General features: G+C 37.3%; 1 protein-coding gene across 1 annotated transcript in view; it reads right to left on the bottom strand.

Moving 5' to 3' along the window:
• The window catches only part of Hmga2 (high mobility group AT-hook 2), a 187,238-nt gene extending 161,591 nt beyond the window's left edge, over positions 1 to 25,647 (bottom strand). The window contains exons 1-3 of the mRNA XM_076855404.1: positions 25,537 to 25,647; positions 22,858 to 22,944; positions 12,375 to 12,425 (exon numbers count right to left, since the gene is read on the bottom strand). Of these exons, the coding sequence (XP_076711519.1) occupies positions 12,375 to 12,425; positions 22,858 to 22,944; positions 25,537 to 25,647 (249 nt within the window). The remainder of the gene's footprint in view (positions 1 to 12,374; positions 12,426 to 22,857; positions 22,945 to 25,536) is intronic.
• Positions 25,648 to 26,091: the final 444 nt, after the last annotated feature.

Here is a 26,091-nt window from a genome sequence, read left to right as displayed (position 1 = left end):
TGAGGCACTTGGTTCTAACCCCAACACTCTTTTTTTTTTTTAAAGCCACCATTGTGGGGAGCTGGACAAAGTGTATAAAGCATTTCTCTGGGTAGTTTCTTACAACTGCATGTGAATCTACAATTATCTCAAAAAGAAAGATGAGGATAAATTTTCTGGAATTTGGGGTAAAGAAAACTAGAAGAAAGAAAGGGAGTCTAATTTTTCTACCAGAGAAAGGGCAAGAAAGAAACATTTTATTTTTAAAAATATAAATGTATTAGGCTACCAGAAGTTTCCTTTTTAATATGATTTTTTTTTTTTTTATCTAGGAATTTGGAAAAAATGTGGAAGACCTTCCTTCTGACCTTTCTGTGGGGGTGGGGAGAAGGGAAGTCAATAAAATACAGTGTAGGTGAAATACAGATTGTTTCAAAATTTGTACCGCCATCAGCTATTTTTCCTAACAAATATTTTCAAATGTCACAATATTACACATAGTTTAAAAATGTTGCATTAAGTTAAAACTCATTAATCCTGGAAGAGATTTTATTATGATTCATGAGCACGGGAAGCCTAGTTGTAAACCCAGTGCAATCATCTTTCCTAGATTAACGAACGGGAACTGTGTCCTCACACAGCATCAGCTTTCACCATGGATTTTAGGTGGGGAACCTAATGCTTTGGTGGCATTCTCAAATTTGGCCATTCCTGTTCCCAGAGAGGGACAGGAAAAGCAACTAAATTTATTGAGCGCTCACTATGTGCCAAGCACTGTGCATTGAGCTGCCGAGACCAGGAAGGGTGGAACCCGTGTGTGGTGAGGATGCAGGCTCATGCCCCAGACATGACATCACACTGCCACTCTGCCCACTCAGAATCACTGATTCAGGGAGGCCAAAAACGATTAAGTGATTCAATGGCTAAGGTCACAGGCATCCATGGAGTAAAGGGCCTCAGGAAAGTAGCATCTCTGACTCCCTATGGAACATGTAGAATAATCATCAGGGGTATTTAATCAAATTCCACTCTAGACTATACAGACGTATGTACTTTCGGTCCCATAACTGAACATGAAACAAAACTCAATGGAGGCAACAAAACCAAAAGATTAATAATACTATAAATATGGGGGAAAGGTTTTTGCTTCTACATATGCTAACTGTATGTTTAATAGATTAAAAATATAAAGCCAATAGCATGTATAAATATTCACGAAGCATTATTATAACCACTCTACTTTCTTCTCTTCCCCATTTTAGTGGTCTTACTCCTCATAGTTCAGCTCTTACATCTGGGGCACTCAAATTTCCTATTCTGCCATTTTCTCCAATGTCTCATTTTCCACTTCCCCACACTTCACTCCTCCAGTCTAACCTTCCCACTTCGATTGTATCTCTGCAGGCATGGCCATTGTCCTTTCTGGACCACCAAGAGTAAATGGACTGAGAACCATACAAGGAGAGATGTAAGCTCAATGTGTAAAGACCCTGTCACAGTGATAATGAGTAAGTTCACACACCACTAACACTAAGCGGTACTCATGAAGTCTCCTTTCTAGGTGACTTTTTTTTTTTTATGCACATAAGGATATTTTTCTCCCAAAGACAATTTCAAGACTGCAAGGAAATTAATCTAAGCATGTTCTCCAACTTAAAAGTCTCTGACTCAAAAAATAATAAAATCACAAAATAGCACACCTAGAATTTCACACAATTTGAAAATCTTGGTGTTTGCCTCATTATACAAATTCCTGGTGTCTCAAACAGGGGTCTAGGTCATTTATTGTAACACACTTAAAGACGAGCAAATAGAAATTCTGAATCTATACCACAATATAATAGTGTCAGGCAGAAAAGTCCTTTTGTTTTTTTGGTGGTGGGGTAGTACTATTCCTGCTCACGTTAGTATCTCCAATACTTTTCTTCTTCTTTTCTTTATTTATTTCTTTTTTTTTTTTTTTTTAGAAAAGTCCTTTTTTAGCAAAAATGTACTCCGTCACAAGAGAATTCTTCATATTATGATTGTGTATGGCTAAATCCTCTCAGAACTTTGTGCACTGAGTATCCTACTAATCCATTAATATACATTAACTCACTTGCTTTATTATAGTTAGCAGGAAATAGTGTGGTACAAGTGATACAGCATGAAATAGTTCTCCGTGAATACTAAGGAACCCTGAGAAGTTTTGACAATTCAAGGAAGACAATTCAAGAAGTTATAACATTTTGTGCCCATTCATTTTTTTAATATTTATTGTTTAGTTTTAGGTGGACACAATATCTTTTATTTTTATGTGGTACTGAGAACCGAACCCAGTGCCTCACACATGCTAGGCGAGCACGCTACCACTTGAGCCACATCCCCAGCCCTGTTCCCATGAAGTGATCTCAATGAACCTCCACTAAAATCAGTGATTTAATAGCCAAACAAATTATATATTAGACGAAGTAACTATTTCTTGTTTATAAAGTTAAAAAAAAAGGATTTAAAATGGTTTTATGTAGCTCACCAATTGTCTAAGCAGGATGGAAAGCACAAATTCCAAAACCTGGCTGATTCACTGATACATTTTAATACCAACCCACACCCCAAAAAAGTAGGCTACCCCTGGAGGAAAGGCATTACTAAATTAAAAAAAAAAAAAAATACAGAATCCACCACTGTCTTGGTGTGACCATCAGAAAACAAGCATTCTGTAATTGGCAAATCTCAACAGAATATCATTAAACTCTGTACCATTGCAATGAAGGGAATTGCAGGGGGTGAATCAGGGTTGGGAATAACATCATCTCCAACCAATACATATGGGAAATTTTTGGTCCAATGATAAAAATAAAAAATGGTGGGAAATTGAAGGATTTAATCAAGTTCTACTTACTCCTAAAAGAGCAATTTAAGATGTAGTAAAAACAAACACAGAAAAATGAAAATGTTATAGCTGACAACATTATCGCATGACCTTTTTACCCTCTCTTTGAAACTCCTAAGGCTGCACCTTCAATGTCACCAATGTCCCTCCTCTGGAAAATGGAAGACCACAGAGATGGCATGTTCCTACCTTCCAACTCCACTCCAGATCTGAGAGTGGACCCATGAATTGGAGTGCTTCACCAAATTTCCATCACAGGAGCTGGGGGTTGTGGCTCAGCTGTAGAGCCCTTGCTTAGCATGTGTGAGGCCCTGGGTTCAATCCTCAGCACCACATAAAAATAAATAAAATAAAGGTATTGTGTCCAACTACAACTAAAAAAATAAATTAAAAAATTCCCATTACAGAACTAAAGGAACATTGAAGTTGGACTAGCTCAGAGATTAATGCCAAGGGGGGGAAAAAAAAAAGATAGGGGCTCAGACCCATAACAAGGAAATTGTGCACTAGGATCAGATTTTGACACAAAATGGGTAGCATATATCTTCTCTGACATTAGAGTCATTTGGAACAGGGAATGAAAAGACTGCAAGACAAATGGGATTTTGTAAAACAATACCAGCTATAATCTTATGATTCCATGTTCCTCAGTTATTCTTTCACCTTTCCGGGCTACAGTGCTTCCTGTTATGGGGTGCTGAAAATATGTGGGTCGTATGGCAACTTGGCAAACCTGCCCTTCCCTCATGGAAATGTGAATACTCAAAATTCCAAGTCACATGACATTGCTACCTATGTTATTCCAACTGTGGAGCACTTATTGCCGTGGTGACATAAGCCTCAGATCAGGTCATAGGTTTATGTTTTCCCCAATGAAGCCCAATGATACCTGAAATGCTTCAAAATGCCCTTGGAAGAAGTCTAAGCTAGCAGTAACACTATGTGTTACTGATTTTCTCCTATTCTTTATTATTCACATTAGTAGTAAAAATTAAGAGTAAGGAAATGGAAAAACATGAATTTTTGCCCTCTCCCCCTCCAATGAGAAACACTGTAGAAAATTATTTTGTGACATTTGGCCAACAAAGCTCTCTTGTGTTTTTCTGATGATCCAAAGCTGTGACCAAAATTCTTTTAAGGTACAGCACTAGAGCCTATTTTGGAGAGCAGAATGCTATTTCCAGAAGTGAGGGAATGGAAACATTAATCAAGGGCAGGGCATTCAAAGTCTCTATTGGGCCTGGGCGATAGTGGCTAGGCAGAGGCCTAAGCTGTAATTCAAAATCACTGCAAACACTGCTTTGATGTCTACAGGTTGTGCTTATATACCTATGAGAGCTCAGATGATCAGTTTTTTATTTTTCTTTTTTAAAGCCAAAGAATGTGATGCAAATCCACAGTTACTACTGGAAAACAAAAATTCAAAGACCACACTTCACCTACACAGAAAAAGTGTCACTTAGCCACTATACTTATCAGGCACTACAGTGTACCTATAACTACTGACCTCAATGACTATGACCTATTGTATGCTTGCTACTTGTTGAATAAGGGTTTTTTTTGACAGCTTCTCATATAATTCTTCAAAACAATCCTATGAGTCAAGAACTGTGATCACCCTCTGTCTTGCACATGGGAAACTGGGGCTGGTGCCAATGACCAACTTACCTTAAACTGATACCTGAACCCAGGTAGTCTAAGCTCTTAGTTACTTTACTGAATTCCCTTCTACACCCTCACAGCTGAAGGCAAGAAGATAAATATGCCACTGTTCAGAAATATTAAGTATACAATTAAGTTGTTTTAAGACCTAGTGATTTTAAAATGATTGAACAAACATAAATTATAACACCAACATATGTCAAATCACAGCTCAATAGAATTACCCTTGTCCTTCTGATGCCCCTTTCCCCTTTCTTCTTTGAGGCTCTGAAAATTTGATACTTGGCTTTTTAAGTCTGTCTTTATAAGATAAAATTTGACCAATTATTTTTATAAGACTGTGTACATTTGATATTAGCTTGAATATTTGCTGTGATGGCAAGGACAGAATGCAACCCAGGCCCACATCACATCACCAATTCACACATCACCTGTATATAGGCAAATTCAAATAAGGGTGTAGATACAAAGTATTATAGGATTTGTAAAACAATCCTATGGTTGGACTGTGAAATTCTTAAGAGCTCAGAATACTTGAACACTGTAGTTAAATTTAGCCTCAGAATATCTGAAGCATGAAATAGTAACCTACCTGCCAGGCTTCAGGGTATTCTTTCAGGGTTCCCAGACCCTGATCTCCCCAAAGGAAGTCCCCACCTATTGTGTTGGCTTTGACATCCCCAGGAACTAGCACAACAGACTTAGTAACAGACTTAGTGCAGTTCTTCTAAATTTTAATGTGGGTAAAAAAATTCTCTGGGTCAAGTGTAATTTGCAGCCATTCGTCAATATTAAAGAAACATAAAAGAGAGACTTTTGTTTACTATAGCATCCTGGAAAAAAAATTCTTCTTACCTAACTTATATAATCAAATTTACTATGAGAATGAATAAATAAGGTGTGAAAAACAAACTTCAATGTATGGGCTGTGTTCAATTATTCCTGAGGACAGGGTTTGTGTGCAGCACATCAACAATTTGAAAACCTGATGTTGGTCTCCTTCCCACCAAGCCTTTTACCAGAGCTGACCCCCTGTTCCTGCCCTGCTCCCCATCTGGTGGAGGCTCTAATGAGCAGCCAAATGGCCAAAGGGCAGGCAGCAGGGGAAACAGCAAAGGAGGAGCCAAGAGGCTCCATCATCTACAAACTCCGCCAGTCCCTGGATGATAGAGCTGGTTGTAGCAATAAAGGATTTTATGTTTTACAGCCGTAAATGCTGGCAGCCTTTAGTTATAGACAGAATGTTCTGTCAGTTACCTAAAAGAAAAGGCATGGGTAAATTAAACACCTTGCCCAAGAGTATTTAGCTTATACAACACAGAGGTCCTCATTTCAATCTGAAGAAGAGGCAGTAGGTTTGATTTAACCCAATCAGATTAAAATTTTTTCAAAAATGTTGAGATATATATGTCAGATCTTGAAGAATTTAGAATTAAGGATTTCTTGATTAAAAACAACCCCATTCTTAAAAATAGAACAAAAATGTTCTCTTGGAATATGAAGTAATAATAGTTTTGCCTAAACAAAACAAAACAAAAAAAAAAGTGGCATATTAACTTATATGGGGATTATAATCTTTTAGACATATTTACTTCCATCCATAAATACTTGAATTTGGGTGAATGCAGGTAAATATGGAATGTGAGTATGGACAGTACACTGTATAAAGTCTTATATTCATATACAAACTTTTTATTTTATATGATCATTCATATATAAGACCATTTATTTTTGCATGAAATGATCACTGAATTCCATAATATCTGTCCATTTTATTAAAATGAAGCTGAGATGACCTACTTGGTAGAGATTCTATAGATCTAATATCGTATTTAGAGACAGGACATTGATCTGAGCTACCTCTTATCTAGAATTCAACATTCTACCACGAGTGGGAGTGGTTGAGGAAAGGCCGTCCTTCCCTGATTAAAGTTTAATAAGATCACCAGTCTACAATGGTACTGTAGCCACCCCTTGGAAAGGCTGACCCTGTGGTCAATGTTTTTATTATTCCAAATGGTCTGGGTCTAACAAAGATTGGTCACACCACACTGAATTGGATTACCGAGTGGGGCAGATTATCAATCTCTTTTCTGAAAATCTTTTTTAACAGAATAATTAAAAATAGCCTTCCAATATTAAAAGCAGCAAAAAGATTAATCTTGAATCAACATTTTAATGACCAAATCCAATTCTTGCTTTCTTGGATGTGACTTATTAGTGTTTTCATATTTAATCTTGTAATTTTAAATAAGTATTTTAGTAAATTTTGCAGTAAGTTACTAAAATAAAACAAGTAAGACACTTTTCCCCACCATGGTCTTTTAGGGTTTGGAAAGCACTCATTTTTATCATAAAATATTGTAAAGAAAGGAATAGCTTCAGAAAATATTACTCTCCAATTCTGAATGCATTATACGCATCAGAAAATTTATATTTTAATTACTGAACATATATACAAAATCTGTGCACTTTAAAGAGAGCATCTACTATTTTATAAAGCATGCTAATTTACAAATTTCTGAGGGGCATGGGTTTCTCCTTCACACATTGAATTAGCAGACAGTTTTTGATGTTATATTAAAGTCATTTTTTCCCCTCTGACTCCATTACAAAGTTAGAATCATCTGCAATCTGCATTACGGGGTATCTCTTTCTAAACACTGATATTAAATTTCAGTTTAAACAAGAGAAGTGTTAAATTACAAATGGCTAAAAGTTTTTTTTTTTTTTTTTAAAGCAACAAACATCTGAAAGAGGAAAAGCAATGGAAATGAAAACCTAATGCTTTAGCTTTAACATTAGATTCCAGGTTCTTTAATATATGAATGCTTGGGATTCGTGGAAGAAAATCACAGTTTTAATCATTCTGGTTATAGCAGATTTTATTCTAATTTAGCTCCTCCTTCTTGATACTCAATTCATCATAGAGACTTCTAGATTCTCACAAAGTTAGAAACACAAAAGCCCTCGTTACCTATCTAGAGACCTTAGATGTTTAACTAGCAAATGAAATTACATCCCTTGCCTCTGTATCCACAAGTATTTTTTAATAAAAGAAAGACCACTGTGCTCCAATCCCCACAAAAAAGAGGTGGGATGGAAAGGCATATTTTAAACTAAATGTACTGCACATACCCCATTACCAAATAAAGATAAGCAGCAGCACAAGAAAACAGCTGGAATTCTTACTAACTTCCTAGTGATCAATTGAAGTTAATTGGTCCTTGGGTCAATTTGTAGGACAATCTCAGAATTTCCAGAATAACTTTTCCTTTTCTTTTAAAATATATTAATTCATACTTGAGACTATTCTCATTCTGTTGTTAATTTCCTTTCTTATGAAAATATTCTGAAAACAAAACAACACCTAAAGTGCTGACTGTTCTCACTGATGTATTCTTCATTATCTGGTTCTTGTTTTTTTTTTTTTTTTTTTTTTTTTCCAGCTTTAGTTGCTTCACTGACATCTAGATAGAGCATTGCATGGATGAAGTTAACATCTTTATTATCTCATTGTATACTTGGGTCTTAGTTCCACTCTAAAACTTTCTCCAAATATTTTCCATCACTAAATTAGCCATGTGATGAGCTTCCTTTTCCAGGCAAAAATGGAGAAATGCAAATATTACATAAATGCAGTTGGCAGCAAGACTGGCTAATGGAATCCCACAGAGGTTCTACAGAGAACCAACACATCTCTATTTGTACATAATGAGGCAAACAGTAGAAATACTACTTTTCAAATTAAACAAGATATGCCCCAAATTCTTCACTATTAGAAGAAAACCATATAAACTGTAACACAAATTTCCCCTATGCAAACAGACTTAAAAATGTGCTTTAATATCGTTTGTATGCAATCTGAAACTTGATAATATTCAGCATAAGTACACGGAAGGCATAATAATACCATAAAGGAAACTTGGTTAGTTTGACATGTCATTTCACTGTATGTGGAACTACTGATGGCTGTAAGTAAGGAGAGCTTAGGCAACAACTAATATCAACATGAAAGTGTACAGGGGAATTAATCATAATTTCTATCATTTATTGAGCACTATATGCTACACCCTTGATTAAGACTTTTGCCTGCACCCTTTTACAAGAATTTAATCCTTACAAGAATTTTATGAGACATGTACCTTTTGTAGATGAGGAAACTGGACCTTTTAAAAGTTCATGTAATTTGCTCAAGATAACACAGTTAGCCAACTGATAAGTCAGAATTTAAACCCAAGCCATCTGAAGTCAGATCCTGAGCTCCTAACTATATATTTTTTTAAAAAAATTAGTCTATATCTGATATCAAGGTCTGAAGTCAAATTCTGCTGGGGTTAAGGAGACATAAGGAAGTAAACAGAAGAAGTGTGCTTAACCACATCTAGTTAACCTGCTTCCTGGATCACTGGATTAGCCAATGCTCCAGCCCCTCCAGAAGCAAGACTGATGTCAGTTTCTCTCCTATACCTACATATTTCTAGTTACTCAGCTTTTGATTAAACTCCCAACTACCAATCCTAATTATATCAGATGAGGGTAACAGTGCAGATACTTTTTTCCAGACCTGTTACATGAATCTCTGAGAGTTATAGGATGTGGTTTTAAAAGCAAAAGTACTTTAAAACAAAACAATCCACGAGAATAAAAGGGGAACCATCTGGCTTCTAAACCATATATCTAGTAAATCCAGTCAGTTCAAAAATATATCTCCAACTCAAGGAAATCAGTGAATGACACTGTTGGAAAGAATTGAACTTACTATAAAGTACAAGCCTGTTTCCTATGGAAATTGCAATGATTTATTTCTTCAGTGCAAGCTTTCCAGCAAAGAATGCCACTGAACGGCATGCCTGGCTGTGACTGGTTCCCCAGTCACCAACAGAAGATATACAAGCAAAGAGGAAACACGTTGTCTAGAAAAAATACACAATTTCCTTTTATTTCCCCTTCTAAGTAGAACAGCTCTTCTTGGGGGGACCAAATCAGGGACTTGTAACAATTCACCACACAAAATTTTCCATTCTCACAGCCAGCAAATATTGGAAACCAGGACCATCAATGAGGATGCCCGGCTCTTCCCAGAAAGACAAGGGTGTCTATGGTGGACATCTCCTCTGGTCTTCTTCCAGCTTGAAGATCAGATGCCTGAAATCCAGGTTCCTCCCAGATAAGCAAGAACCCCACTAAGAAAAAAATATAGAGACCCTTTAATCTTGCTGTATGCTTCACTCTGGTTTGGCAGAAACATTAGCTGGGTGAGGATGAGTGATGGGAAACAAAGGCATAAAGCTAGTTAGGTGTAAGCTAGAGGACTGTGAGGTTCTAGGGCAGGTTGTAATTCATTCACTCGCCAGTTGTGGAGCCATGGAAGACTGCAGAGAAGAGCAGTTTTTGTGATTTCAACCTTTGCAGGTTAATTGGAGAATATTATGGAACAGCCCAAAGGCAAAAGAAATGAAATGCAGAGTTAAGAGGCCTCACTCGATTGTGAGGTATTTGCCTGGTCAACTTACTTTTGTGTATGTGTTTGTGCATGGGCATTTGTGTGTGTGTGTGTGTGTGTGTGTGTGTGTGTGTGTGGTTGGGGATTGAACCTCTCACATGCTAGGCAAACCACTGAGCCACACACATTCCCAGCTCCATGTTAACTTTTATTTTATTTTAGTTTAGACACGTTAATCCTGGGACTTCAAAGAGCTCATCTATTGTCTATTGTGTTGCCTCTTGGCACAAGTCTTTCATAGTCATCAGTTCAATAGCATAGGATATCTTTTCAGAGTTCTGATACTTAGAAAAGAGCAGACCTATGATTTATGTTTTCCACTGACAACTCAATGAACAGTACACTCACTAGAGTATAATAGAAATAGTACTTTTTGACTTCTGAGATGATGTCAAAAAGGCCTTGTAATTTCTTCTTGGTTACCAGAACACTTTTTCTAGGAACTCTGCATACAGATAAGAAGACTGACTTCCCTGAGACTGCCTAGCTGGAGAGTCCATGTATGCATGTTTTACTCCTCGACATGCCCAGACTTCTGGTCAATCAAAAGCACCACCCCTATAAATGAAGAAGTCTCCAAATTCCAGATCCAAAAGTATTGGAGTCGTCTCCTGATGCTTAAGTCCTCCCAGCTGAGGCTCCAGACATTCTGGAGCAGGGACAAGACTTTCTGCTGTTCCCTGTCCATATTCTTAACCAAAAGAATCCAGAAACATAAGAAAATAGTTGCTTCTTTACACTATTGTTTTGGAGCAGTTTATTAAGCAGTAACAGGTAACTGGAACCACATGTACAGCAAGAGAGATGATAAACCAACCCACTGGTTACAGAATCCACACTTGCAATGTGATACTTAGTTCTGGTGATATATTTCAAAAGATTAAAAAACAAAGCACTTGAAAAAAGAATAACAAGAATGTTCCTTTATGGAGAAAAATAATGAAAGAATTGGAGATACTTAAATCAAAAAAAGAGAACAAGTTTTTGAAGAGCTAGCATCAGGGAAAATGAAAACAATTGCTCTGTATATTTTCATTGAGGAGACCTGGAGACAGTGGGCAGAAGTCACAGGAAGTCAAATGGAAGACTCTAATTTAGACTCTAATAAGACTTTCTGGGAAGGAAGGGCCAGCCTTGAGAGACAGTGAGTTCTCTGACATCAGAGGTGATAGGGCATGAACTGGAGGATCACCACATGGTAGTTAGTTTTGGAGAAAATTCATGTATGAACAGCAGGCTGAATGAAAAGCACTTACATTAAGGTTACACTGTAACACTGAGATGTTTTTAATCTAAAGATCATCCCCCTTTCCTTGTGCTAAGAAATCTAATCCCAACACATGTGGAATAGGAAAAAAAAAAAAAAAAAAAAACCCAAGATGAATCAATTAAATGAAAGGCAATACCAAAGTGTAAATAGAAAGTGATGCAGAACTCAAGAGTAGAAGGGAATGGCAAAATAACAGGAAAACATAATCTAGGATAGTAGGAAACTTTAAAAAAGGTAGAACATGGAGAATAAACTAGGGACAGGGAAGAGGAAAGCCAAGGATCCCATTACAGAAAATACTGGGTACACAGGCTGCCTCTTGAGAAATGGCTTGGGTTAATGTTAGGACTCGTTCCTTCTATCAGTGGGCAAGACAGACCAGAAGTCCCTGGGTAACATGAGAACAAGTTTCAAATGGTAAAATGAGCAACCACTAATTTTCTGGCCTCAAAATACACAGCTTGCATGTGCCTGTGGAGTCCAGCAAGCTTGTATGGATGCGACTGTCTTTAAGGTCAGTATGTAGACAATGTCCACTAAGGGAAGTAAAAAACAAACAAATAAACAAAAACATAAAACAAACAAACAAAAAAACGGAAATTCAGCCCTTGTTTTTTAACAGAGACATTATGAAAAATAAAACACAGACCACCTAGAAAATGATATATGTCCAAAACAAAACATAAAATCAAGAAAATAAAATATTAAAATTATCTCATACACATTTCATCTGAATTTTATCACCATTTGTAATCAACTCCTAAGGTTTCGTAATACCTTCAACCCTAGTTACTCAACCCACTGAACAAGTCTTCCCATTGTTACTCTATGTGAAGGAAGAATGGAAATTCCTTTGATGTTGATAAGACATAGAAAAAGGAGTCCCCTTCAGGAAAGGAAAGTGTTTGGAGTAAAACCCTGGAGCCTAATCGTAAACAGTGATAATCTGTCCTTGCCTTAACCCTTTCATAGATGTAACACACCAGGAATTAAAAATACATGTAATCCTTGAAATACAACTAATATATTCATTTTTTATTTTTTTCTTTACAATAAACAAACAGAAAATATATCTTATCACTCACCCATTTCCTGGGTCTGCCTCTTGGCCGTTTTTCTCCAGTGGCTTCTGCTTTCTGCAAAATGAAAAAGGAAGTTATGTAGTTTCCTACCTGACATTATTTGTAAGTACTCCATGAACAGACACATTTCAAAGAAAAATGTTCTGGATTGCAGATGAGGTATTGAGAGTGTTTTAACAACCTTTTTCCTTTAAGGTTCATCTTTTATATTTTTCAGTACATTCTCCTTCCCTGCATGATGCAAAAAGGTATCTATGCAAATCCTTACCATTAAAAACTTCCCTGGAGTGATCTCTTCTGAAATGCATAAAAACCCTTTTGTGAAATCTATATTGCTTTTATTTCTGTTCAAAAAAAGTGAAATATTCCCACATTCCATAATTACATGAAATAGTATTTTAGAAATGAACGTTCCTTAAATGGTCAAGATTTGCTTTCCACGTAACAACTAAAGTTATGAAAATTTCTACGGACACATTGATTTAAATTTACAAAGCACTTGTATCTATGCTGCTAGTGCAAAGCAAGTCTAAATGCAAAAAAGAATACATAAGCATTCTAGTTCAAAATAATAAACATCTGCCCACTTCTATGGGGTTGATTTCCTGTTTCTGGCCCAAAATAATCACCTGTCAATCAGTTCACCTAAAGCAGAGGGGGGGAGGTTAGAAGCTGGTAGAGATCATCCATGTTTGCCCCTAAGATGGAAACTTAGGATGAATGACTAAAAATAACAATTAAACATATACATTCCAAAATAACTTAAAATATACATTATTAATAATTCCACACTCAAAGCTGACATGAATATTATTTCCAAGTATCTTCAGAGTTTGTTTCATTGTCTTTCTTCACAGATTTTTTCTAGTATTGCTTGTTGGTTTTCTTTTTTCTCTTTTTGTTTTGATGCAAATTTTAACATTATTTAAAAGGTAATTAGCCTTTTCGTTTTTGTCATCCTCTACTCTAATTCCCAAGCACACTAAGATAATACACACATACACAGCACGTCACATCTACAAAAACATGTGTTTATACTTTTCAGAATAAAGAAAATTTAGTACATGTTGCTCTCTGTATAAGAATCATCCTAAGACTAACTCCACATAAAAATACAGACAATCTGCACCAGGATAACTTGTTTTCCATTTTACTTGTTCTATCTAGCTGAGCAGCCAGTGGATACTTGGAACTGTTATACTAAAATGAGATATTCTGACTGTCTACTGCCAAATCAAACTTACCTCTTTCTCTCTTCAATTTGCCTAATAAAAACAGATGGTTAATAGTTGATACATTGATAGATAGATAGATAGATGATAGATAGATAGATAGATAGATAGATAGATAGCTGGCATTACTATTCAGCAGGTCCATTGACTGACCCAAACTCCATGTGACTGTAATGTTACCTCACATTTTTGGAGTATTTAAGTTACTCCAGGCATTGACTAAATCAGTCACATAGTTACTTTAACCCTCACAGCAGCCTTCTATGAAGGCAAGAAATTAAGTCTTAGTAACTTGCTCAAGGTCATATAGGAAGTTGTTAAGTGGCATACCTATTCTACTTGAATAGGTCCCCAAAGATGGTACTCCTACCCTCTTAACAATGCCACCTCCCCTTAGTACACAGGATCTGCTATTAGAGAAAATATTTTGGAAACTAAAATTGTCATTGACTCAGCTCATTTTTCAGAACAAAAGGAAATCTGGTGACTTTTAGGAGCTCTATCTGTCTAATTTGGGCTCTGAATTGTTTATTACTTCTGAATGGCTCCAAAAAGGAATCATTATTGTTGGGGACCCCGGCATTACATGGATTGAATTCAGTGCAGGCCAGGAGTACCCAGTGAATCACACTGCCTTTCAGGGTGTTGTCTTATGGAGAAGGAAGATGTCCTGAGACACAGACCATACTTTGGTAAGCTTAGATTTAAATCCCTTCTCTGCCACATTCCCTTTACGACTTTGGGCAGGTCCCTGAAAACCTTCATTTGAATTCACCTGTAAAATGGTGATGTTGTCTCCCATGAGGAGACATGGAGGAACCTGGAAGTGCCCACCGTAAACAAGGTACTCATAAATGTGCTTTCATTCCTAACAAGATGGAACCCTTAAAGGGAAGACTTTTTCTTTCAAGTTTATCTGGTATACAGAAGATTAAGTCAATACAAATATTCCATTACATCCACCCACCTGTCCCCTTTAGCAGAAAGCTTTTAAGAAACCCTTTAGTACATAGAGTCATAGGAGTGCCAAATTCCCTGGTACAGAAGCAGCATTTGATTTAATCTTTGGAAGCAACTATAAGATTGCAATTTACCCAGTAGTAAATTACACAAGCATAGAAGATAGAAATCCTATTTAATGGAAATGGGTAGTGAGTGGGGTTGGGGTAGGGAGGGATGGCTATTGACCTTAAAGTTAACGGTGCTCTACTAGGCCTTTCTGTGTAGTTTTTATGTTTCAGGGGCCATGATGTGATCCGGGTATATCTGAAATCTCCTGAAGAGTTTTTCTCCTAAAAGGGTTTCACTGCATTGCCAAGTCAGAGAAAACAAATCTCTCAAAGAGAGAGAATGTCCTTGCAAATAAGATGACTTTTAATTGAGCATCTCATTTACAAAAAGCCTATTGAGAAATAAAATTCATACATTAACTAAAAGGCAAAATGTCATGATTATCACTTGGACTTGTTAAAAGCAAACTTGCTCCTTGGCCACACAGGCCAGTGTCATATGTAAACTGAAACCCTCTTCTGAGACTACATCTAGAAGAAACACATTAGCTGTGCTGTGTGCCCTCAATCTGGGAGGTTCTCATTGTTCTTTAAAACCCACATTATTTAATGATTCTAATCAAACTCCACAAAGGCTGCAAAATGAGTTAGGACTTTAGGTTGTAAACCTGCACAGATTCAGGAGTTTTGCATGTTGGAAAGTACTGGCTTTAACATTGTTTTCCTGTGTTTAATGCTCTCCAGGATATTGCTTTTCAAACAAGACAAACAAAACGTTCAGGGGACTTGTTTTAATATGTCAACATACAAAATACTGTAGAAGTAGCTATTTGGTTTTCCTTGCTGGAATAGTTTGGTTCTTTACTCCAAAAGCTTGTATAAATGAGTCACAACTAGTTCCAAGTACTTCCTGCTTCTATAGACAAGGGGAGCGACAGTAGGGATTCTCCACTTGGAAAAAAGAAAAATTGTTTTTATCAGCACTATTATGCCAGTATTCACAACTATCTATCATTAAAATTGCTTCTTCCTCCTTGATTTTCTTTATTTATATTTTTATTTCTTTGTTAAAGTTTATACATAGAAATATACACTTCATTTTATATTTAATGTTGAATAGAAATTTTTACAATGGGAAATGTATTTCTTTCTCTAAGAAGTTCTGATGCTCTAGGCTCTTACATTTTCAAAAAATGGTAATTAAGGACTGGGGCTGTAGCTCGGTGGTAGAGTGCTTGCCTTGCATGTGTGAGACACTAGGTTCGATCCTCAGTACCACATAAAAAATAAAGATTTAAAAAATGACAAATTTTAAAAAATAGGTCATTAAAAAAGGAAATTCAAGCCATGCACACTAGTGCACACCTGTAATTCCAGTGACTCAGAAAGCTGAGGTAGGAGGATCAGAAATTTCAGGCCATCCTGAGCAACTTAGCAAAATCCCATCTCAAAATGAAAAATCAAAAGGTCAGGAAATATAGATCAGTGGTAAAGTACCCCTGGGTTCAATCCCCAGTACTGCAAAAAAAATAAAAATAAAAATAAAAAATAAAAAAATAAAGAAAAATAAAAGAAAAGCAAATAATGCTCTTGAATTTGAAAACAGTACAGTACTTGGTGTTAGAGCCTAGCTTAGAAGAAATGCTCACTATGTGTTTGAGGAAGGAAGGGAGGGGAAATGAATGAGGGGAGGGGAAGGAAGAGGCACTGTGTTTATATATGTTTTATTTTCTTCTTACCATCAAAAATTCTGGAGCTTGGCAAGATTGCAGATATCATTTCTTAAAGTACTCTCATTTAATAAATAAGAAAACTTCTGGATGCACTAATCTCCAAATTCCCTGTGGGCTAGAAGTCTGTGGGTATCAGTGGTAGAAGGCACACATTTCCAATCCCTTTATAAGCTTGTAGAGTGGCTATCCAAAAGCTTCTCACAACTTAACTTTCAAACTGCATCTTAGCTCACCGGAGATAACAGAAATCTACCTTGTAGCAGTCAGTTTATAAAATATTTGACAGTTCACAGTAGTGGAAAGGATGTAAGTTTTGGAATTAGTTGCATTCAAACCCAGTTTTTTTCATTAGAGATGTCACAGTTTACAACCACGAACCACAGTCTGTCATTGGTCGAATGGAGACCACAACAACTAATAAAGAGATTAAAAGAGCTAAGATAAACAATATGTAAAGTACCTGAAAAAGTTATGGCATTTGGTGGGTACTCAAATGTAATATCTTCCTGTGCTCTCCTCTTGTTTTAGAATGTTGCCCTTTAAAAGAATACCTAGCAATTCTGTAAGTCTCTACAGTGTTTTTCTGGGGATAATTTCACTTTAGTAGGCCACCTCATACAAGATGAAGCAACCTGCCCACATTTGTAAAGTAGTGGAACCGAGACCCAGTTGGATGTCAAGGCAGTAACGGTCTATTCTTCCTGAAGATATTCCTGTATGAAACTAAATTGCCATGGGCAAATTTTAAAAACAAAAGGAAACCTTCTAGGGTGAAAATCAAATGAGTAGCCAAAAGTAACATATTTTCAATATTCCTATAAAGATATGGACAAGCACAGTGATCAGGAAGCAAGAAAATAACTCATTTCTAACTTCAGGGACTAATTTAGACAAATATCAATTTTTTTGCAATTGTAAATGCTCCCATCATGTTTTATCTACACTGTGATGAATGACACATGGAAGTCAGAATTTCCTACTCCAAATACATCAGTACATCTGCACAGGAAAAAAAAAAAACTATAAAATATGTGGGTGGAGGGGTTCCTTATTTTGTTTTCATGTATTCTGACTTTTTTAAGACCAAGACCTGCATAGACCTAAGAGTACACAAAGTTGACTAATCAAAGTCTAGAAAATCAATTGCTCATTTAAAAAACAGAAACAGTATAAATCAATGTGCACTGACATCAAAATCAACTGGACTAATCAATCAGAAAAAGCATTGAGTAAATTCTCATTTTGCCATTTTGATAGTCTAGCTCCATGGGTTTCCCCATTTTAAAAGATCACTCGTTTAAATCTTGAAAAGATGTTACAATTTGCTCTCATAATATATTTTGCAGTAGGAAGTAAAAATGAATTCCATCATTCATTGTTCTTCATGCTTATTTCACTCAAGAAAGCCCTCATTGTCAACTAGCATTATTTCACACATATTTACAAACACTAACTTAAAATCAAGGCCAAAAATGGCAGGAAAAGTTATTATTTTCAAAGTCTGAGACTCTTCTTCTCCAAATTTTCCCTCTACCTCTTCTGTAATGAGAACTGATACAAGAGTTCACAGCGGTTACCTTCTGAGCAAACCATTTTCTCCTTTCTCCTAAAAAAAAGAGAATGACTGCACTATGACTCACTAAATTCAAATAGTATATACCATTCAAAATTGTTTAGTGTATTAAATAAATATAAAGTCAAGCAACAGCATAAAATAGAGTCAGTTCCCCACTCATCTTTTTCTCTTGGTTGGCAGAACCAAGATTCATTAATGAAAAACTCAAGCATCTAGGACAAGGAAATTCAGTTTCTACCCTTGTGCCAAGCTATGTGGTTCTAAGATGAGCTCTGGAAACTGCAGAAAGTCAACTAACAAGACAAGACAGGCTGGGAAAGATTCAACGGGCATAAAATGCTCTTCAGCATCCAACTGTTCTCAAGAAAGAACTGAAATGCAGGGGAATGCCAATCTGGTATATTCGGTCTCCTTAGCAAAATGATCTGTTGAGACCTCAAGATAAAAATTAGCCAGGGATGAAGTCAGCCAAAAAAAAAAAATAAAAGGAGTTTTGATAAAAGACTTCCAAGGGATGAGAGTTTCCAGAGAATTACAACTAAGGGTCCTCTGACATAAAGTGACTACATAAAAGAATTCAAATGAATTCCAATCTCCCATATTTGGATCATAATCTATGATGATTCAAAGGCATTGCCAGACATAATTTATTGATGCATTAAGTAAGGCTTTGGCAAAGTGAAGTTAAAAAAAAAAAGAGCCAACTGTCAAGAATAGACATAATAGTTGGGCTTTACTTAATTCCTCCTACTTGAATTTGTTTGTAAACTCAGATAGGACTGTGATTCTCACAATGGAACTCACCTGCCCATTAAAACAGAGGAATCAAACTAAATTATGCCAGTGCTGTAGGAACCACAGGTTGGAATTGTATGTCAGCTCCCAATGTAACCTTTCTCTGACTTATGTAACAATGATGCTTTTGGGCCTACTATGTTCTGTAAAGAAAATCCTATCCTCATGCAGCACCTATGCTGTAAGATTTTTCTGAATTGATAAGTAAAACCCAAATTCTCTCCTCCTAAAATTTCTGTGATTGGTGTTAGTAATTAATTTATTTAAAAAAAAAATCAATCCCATTTCTAGGAATGCAAATGATTAGGAGTATGAATGAGTCTTTTTAGTACCCAATTAATTTCAGGCTATCTTTTCATAGCAAATTGAAGATGGAAATTAAATATTTTTCTGAAGACTTTCTTTGAAGCATGCATACTTTACCAAATGACACTTTCATTCTGCACTTTTCTGTCTTCCTCCGGCCTTTTAACCTGAAGTCAAAAGGAAGGTCAAGCAAATCTGACTTATGAAGTAGGATTATCTTACACCTGACATTTTTAAAAATTCATTTCCCTTTTATGAAAATATAATTCAATCTCAGAAAAATACATTTTTCTTAGGAGCACTTGTGTGAGAACTGGCTTGAAATTTAAAGATAAATTTAACTTGTGACTTTACATACAGAAGCAGTGTCAGTCCCTCCAATATTCTTTCATGATTAAAAAGGAACAATAGAATCCCAAATGAAACAAATGGTATTATACCTTCATTCTTTTCAGACACGGGAATTGGGAAAATTCAAAGTATTTCTACACAGCACAATCAAGAGAGAAAAGCAAAACAAAACAAAGAGGAAATTAAGAGACAACTGTGAGGCCCAGGTTGTAGCTCAGTGATAGAGTGCTTACCTAGCATGTGAAAGGTCCTGGGTTGGAGTCCCAGCATTGCAAAAAAAAAAAAGTGAGGGGGGTTAGATAATGGTGGAGGTAGGGACTTGAGGGGTGGAGCAAGAGACAACTGGTCAAAAGTGTATCTCAATCTAAAAAATAAATAAAAAACAAACTCATATATACACTCTCCCTTTCTCTTTCTTTTGGATAAAGTATTTATTCAGAAAAACATTAACTTCGGATTTCTTTTATTAAGGGTAACAATATGAAACCCGTTCAGGCATACTCAGATTGGAGTTCTTAGGAATGACTGGAATTGTCACAGAATGGTCATCCATGGGAATTGGTGTTAATGGAATATAAATAGACTGAAGAATAATTTTATTCTTCCATAAGTTCCAGACATAAATTGTGTTTTTTTATAAATTTGTTTGACATATTACATAAATCAATTTTCTATTAAATGCAGCCTAAAATTCAAGTGATGACTAATTTGGTAGCCAGTCTCCACTTGGTCTTGACACATTCTGCATGCGTTGTCAAGTTTCACACTGTTAATTTTCTAACAAGCAGTTTGGTTTTCAGATACCTCAAGGCCAGTTGCTGAGTCCAAACACAAACTTTGTAAGTAAAATACAAACACCAAGCAGCAAGATATGTTAAACACACAATATCAGGATTCTCCTTTAACATTAGAGTTCTTTTCTCTCATATACTTACCAATTTTTATGATACATTTTTCATTGTGATGAATCCAGTATGTAAGAAAACTCCCAATTTATTATCCATAGAAGACTTCTCGTATCTACTCTAGTCATTTTAGCAGGAGGTTTTTTGTTGTTGTTGTTGTTTGTTTGTTTTTTGTTTTTAATCTTACATGTTATCAACAATATTTTTCTAAAAATATTTGTAGTTGGAAATCCTAACCAGCATATGCTTTGTTAGAATACAATATATATTTGATAAACAAGGATATGTTTGATAATCATGTCTATATGGGATAGAAGCACATTCAATCAATACTGATTTCAAAGTGAAATACCTTAAGTTTATACATGCCATGAACAATTCATCAATGTCATCATTATTTTGCAAAGTATTATCTTCTCCAAATGAAGCTTAATTAATAAAACTGAAGAAAATAACAGTCCTGTTATGGGCAAATGTATTTATTCACTTTTATTAGAAGAAGGAATTTTGTAAATGAATTATATGAAATGATTATGTCTGGAAGAATAAAATATTTCAAAAAAGGACTTCTTTGGGAGAAAGAAAACCTCTGTTTTGGAAACTACACAAATATTTGCATACACAGGAAGAATTATAAAGGAGATGAGTGGCCTAGAAGGGTCTTTGTAAATGCCTATCACTGAAGTCACTAAAAATAAAACAAATGTTACTTGGGAATAGATCAAATTTTGTTATTTTGCTTTGAATGGTAATAGTAATGGTCTCAGATTTCCTTTTGTCAATAAAGATGCTATTGGTCAGTGGTAATCTTTAAAGAGCAGAGAAGGGGATGGGACCATTTCTACCTACTTCCTCAAAAAAAAAAAAAAAACTAAATAAATAAAGAAATATAATAAAATTTGGGAGATAATTCATTTTCCTTTTTTGCATCGAATTTTTTAAAATTTATTTATGGTGAGCTATAAAGATGTAACTGCATTTTTTTAGAACAATTACATGGTAGCTCAAATGTTTTTTAGCTACACACAGGTTTGCTATCTCTGAGAGAAAAAATAAGTAAGGTAAATTTCATGCTTATATAACCTGAAATAACTCCTATTAGAATAACTACTAAAATTAGTTCTTTTTAGTTAATTTATACACCAGGTAAAACAGAACACATAGAAAGTATTCATATTAAGAACACCAAATTATGTTCTGTCACTTTTAAAGGTTCTTAGAGCTTTTAAAAGTTTTTTAGAGCTCCTTTGAAATTTACTGATAAATATGAGTTATAATTAAATGTTAACTTTAAGAAACAGTTAAATATATGAGAAATTTGCCCTTCAACTCTGTTCAAAACTATTAAAATAAAACAGACAAATCTTAGTTACTTATAAATAACAATATGTATCACTAGAACTATGGCAGTTTACATCACTGAAAACTATCACATATAATGTGCTTGGTACCCAGTCACAGAAAAAACAAAACATTGATCTCTAAAGGATGAATACATGGTCCTTTAAACAAATACTATACATGACGTATTCAGATCTTAAGAAGATAAAATTTACTTGTAATTTTTGAACCTTTGTTTTCAACTGTTATACAAATTTTCAAATAAAATGCAAACTTTTATGATTTATAAAGTCAAAACTGACTTTTAAATTCACCTTCACCTCTCTATACAACAATTTATCTTGAGATATTTCCTCTTTGCTAACTCAAATACAACCAACGTGAAGTTATTTTAAGCTGCAATTGAAATTTTTCCAAAACATTGACTGTTAAACTTGACTGGGTTCTATCCTATCCAAATACACACACACACACACACACACACACATATATATATATGTGTGTGTGTGTGTGTGTGTATGTATATATAATACACACACACACACACACACACACACACACATATATATATGAGTAAAATATTTGTTTTAAAATCTCATTGTTCAATTCAGAGAATAGCACTTTATGAAAAGGTTTTAGGGATTATGATATACTATATTGCAGGTTCATTATAAAACAAACAGTAATACATTGTCATCACATTTAAAGTTGTAAAATTCATGAAATTTTTTCCAGCATTCCATAAATGGATTTACTTCTAATTATTATCTATTTGGCAAAACACATAACCTTAAAAGGGGGACTTGGTTTACAGTAGTCATTTAAATAAGCACCAAGTAAATTAATCTCTATTATTTTTCAGAGGAAACTGCAAAAATTTCACTACCAGACAAAATTTATAGTTTTAATATTTTTAACTCTTTAACCATTGATTCAATTTATCATTCACCACCCCAACCATCCACCCCAACCCCTTCACTCCTCCACCAGCATTTTAGGGTTCATATTATTTGGTAGTGTTTGTTTAAAAACAACACTGTAACTAACTGCAGGAAACTTTTTTGCTAAGCATCACTCAGGAAAAAAAAAAAAATGATTAACTCCCATCCAACTAATGTTAAATGCAGGGTTACCCATCTGGGACAAATCTTTAGGTGTGGATTTAAAATGGGAAAATTAAAAGGAGGTTCCTGCAGTCATTAATGAAATTAGGAGAGCTTGACTTGAGAATTCTCACCTTTTGAGCTGCTTTAGAGGGACTCTTGTTTTTGCTGCCTTTAGGTCTTCCCCTGGGTCTCTTAGGTGAGGGCTCACAGGTTGGCTCCTAATTGTGGGAGGAAAAAAATGCTGTTGTGGCAAAGACGGTCTGAAAGAAATTGACCCAGACTCTTTAGCTAAGTTTTCTGCATGTGCTGCTCAACAGAGCTGCTGGAATACATTCAGTTCAAATATAAATGGATGAAAATAGTACAGAGTTTACAGAAAGGGAAAATGACTATACTTTTAATTCAAGAATTCAAAGAGGAAACTATTTTGCATTAGAAAACTAGATTTTATTTCAAACCCAAAATGGTAGCAAAATCTGAAAAGGCTGCATGTTCTAGAAAGAAAATCATATATTTTTAAGATAAAGTTTACATGGTTATGCATTTGGCAATACATGGAAATAATGATCATTTTACATGAATACCACTATCCATTATTTCAAACAACAGAAATATGAAGCTAGCATTCTCAATAACCTTCATATTGAAAAGGTATCTTTTAATCATCTCTGTATATGTGCATTCTAAATTGATTAGGAGTCAGTGGACACATTCTGAGTGAAATATTGGAGCAATTACCCAACTTCTTCAGCTCAAAACAATTCTATTCCCCCTAAAAGTTCCAAATAATTATGGTAAACCTGAGGGGGGAGGTTTTGCTTGAATTATCTAGATAATTGCTTCAATTCTCCACTTCCTTTCCATGAGACGGGCATGGTCTCCAGTAGAAATTTAAGTTCCTTTTTATAAGAATAAGCATGTTTTATTCAGGATACTTTTATGGTGAAGGATTGGAGGAAACCAAAAGGAGGAAAGGGAAGATAAGAGGAAATATCTGGGAAGGAGAAATTGAAACAATCATTTCTATAAGCAAAACTTTAAATGGCTCCTATGCCAAGTAGTAAATACTAAGTGATTAAGAAAATGTGATGATTACTATTTCAATTCTTAAATATTTATTCCGTGAATCATTCACATTTCATTCAGATTCGGTGATTAAATCAGACTAATTAAAATGTATGAAAGTTCTCAATGAAAATTCACATCCTACTTAGATAATCTGGGAACAGTTCCTTACAGGCTTCTGAGGGATACTAGTTCCAGTGGCGCACATCCTGAACACACACATCCCTAGACACATTTTTCTTTCTTTTGTGAACTCTGCCTTAACTCCAAGGTAAAACTTCCAATCACCTCCAGATTCCCTAACATTTTCTTTTAGGTTTTTTTTTTTTTTTTTTTTTTTTTTTTTTTGCGTGTCTGTGGGTGCAAAGTAGCAGAGCTGGGTGGCTGGTGGGAAAAGGGGGGGGTGTAGGGCAGAGACTTCCTGGGAGGTGTAAAACAGGATCCAAACGCGAAATAAAGTGTAGCTTGCGCAGAGCGGGAAAACTCAGGGGCCTCTAGATTGGCTTGTTTCCTTTGATGATTTCAAATAGGTACAACCCTCTCAGTTTTTCTAAAATGCATTGGTAAGCAAACGTTGTTCAATTTCCCTCAACTTGCTCTCGGGTAGGTTTTGGACTCTAGGATTATTTTCTCATCAGTCTATTTGCCATGAGGAAAGTGAGTTAAGAATAAGGAAAGAAGAAGTTTTAAAAGTCCGAAGAAGCGGAGTTTAAATGTTCTTGTGGTCACGTCCTGCTCCAACCCCGCTGGCTGAGCCTTGGAAATTGCAGCGAACAAAACCCCCCCGCCCTGGGCGCTGCGCACAGCTCTGCAAGAGCCTGCTGCACGCTTAATTGGTTGCATCCGCAGACAAAACCCTCTGCTCCGCGGGGTCCCCGGCGCCCCTCGATTGTACCCTCCCAGCCCCCAGCCGCTCGTCCCAGGGAAGAGCATTTAATGCGAAAGAACATTAACGTGGGATCCAGGAGCAAAAGGGAGACGGGGCGCTTGGCGAGGAAGTGACCCTAGCTACTGTGCACTTTCTCGGACACTCCTTCCAACGCGCCCTGGGCGAAGCGAGTTAACCCGTCCGGCTGGACGCCTAGGATCCCCTACAGCCCCTTCCCCGAACCACCTTTGGCGGCTGTCGCAGGGAATTTAAAGATCCCTTAAGAGCACCCGGCAGCCCGGTCCCCACGCGTTCTTTGTCGGGAGGGCGCTAGCCTTGGGCCACCGAGAGCTTGGGGAGGGCGCCAAGGGGGGCGACTGCGGCGCGCCAAACTGCCGGTTAGCAGCCCCAAGAGGCGGGAGAAAGAGCCTCTGGGCCCCAGAACTCCAGCCCCTTCAACCCCAACCGGCTAAAGTGCCCTAGTCCCCAGCGACTCGCTTCCCCGGGTAATTGCAAAGGCAGCTTAGAGAGAGTTGGCAAGCCCTGATTTGTGGGACCCCGGCCGCTTCCAGTCACCAGGAGACCCCGCGCCACTCAGGGCCGTGCACAATAGCGAAAGTCCGAGGACATGCTTCGCACGACCCCACCTCCCGCCTTCCCAGGGCAGTCCGCAGCGACTCCCCACCTCCCATCCCCAAGGGGAGCTGGAGCTCCGCGGTGAACTCTAAGGGGATTCCGCCGCCCGCCCCCCTGATCAGCCGGCTGTGTGAAGCCGCCGCGGACACTAGGCTCCCGCGCTCTGGTCGCCCGACGCGTCGGGGGCCCTCGCAGAGGACACGGAGGTGGACTAGTGCCCCCGCCGCGCCCGCGTACTGACTTGCTGTTGCTTCCTGGGTCGGCCGCGTCCTCTCTTCTGAGGCGCCGGGACGGCAGGTTGTCCCTGGGCTGAAGTGGACGGCTGCCCGGCGCCTTCACCGCGTGCGCTCATCCTGCCTCCTGCAGCCGCCGCCGCCGCCGCCGCAAGCGCTGCCTTCGCCGCTACCGCCGCCGCTGCAGCCGCTGCAGCCGCTTAGCCTCAGCCACCCGGAATCTGCCCAGCACCTTTCGGGAGACTGGGTGAGAGGGCTGGAAAAGCAGGCAGGGAGAGCGAGAGCTGGAGTGCTGCGAGGACTGCTGTTGCTTAGGCTGCCGCCGCTGCCACCATCAACACCGGACGTCCAGCGGCTGCCAAAGAGAGAAGAGGGGAGGAGGAGGAGAGAAGGAGGCGCTGCCGGTGGCGGCGACAGTGGTGGGTGAGTGCCGAAGGTGGAGGTGGTTTGGGCGGTGGAGGTTGCGAGCGGAGGAGGGAAGCCGAGGAAAAGAAAAGAGGGTTTGAAGTTGGAGAGACTCTTTTCTCGGTTTGGGATCAGGAGTTGCGGGCACTGGGAGCACT

Source organism: Callospermophilus lateralis, chromosome 4 (genome assembly GCF_048772815.1).
Source record: "Callospermophilus lateralis isolate mCalLat2 chromosome 4, mCalLat2.hap1, whole genome shotgun sequence".
Lineage (NCBI taxonomy): Eukaryota > Metazoa > Chordata > Mammalia > Rodentia > Sciuridae > Callospermophilus > Callospermophilus lateralis.
Note: the sequence above shows the minus strand (reverse complement) of the source record. Positions and strands in the feature narration are given on the sequence as shown.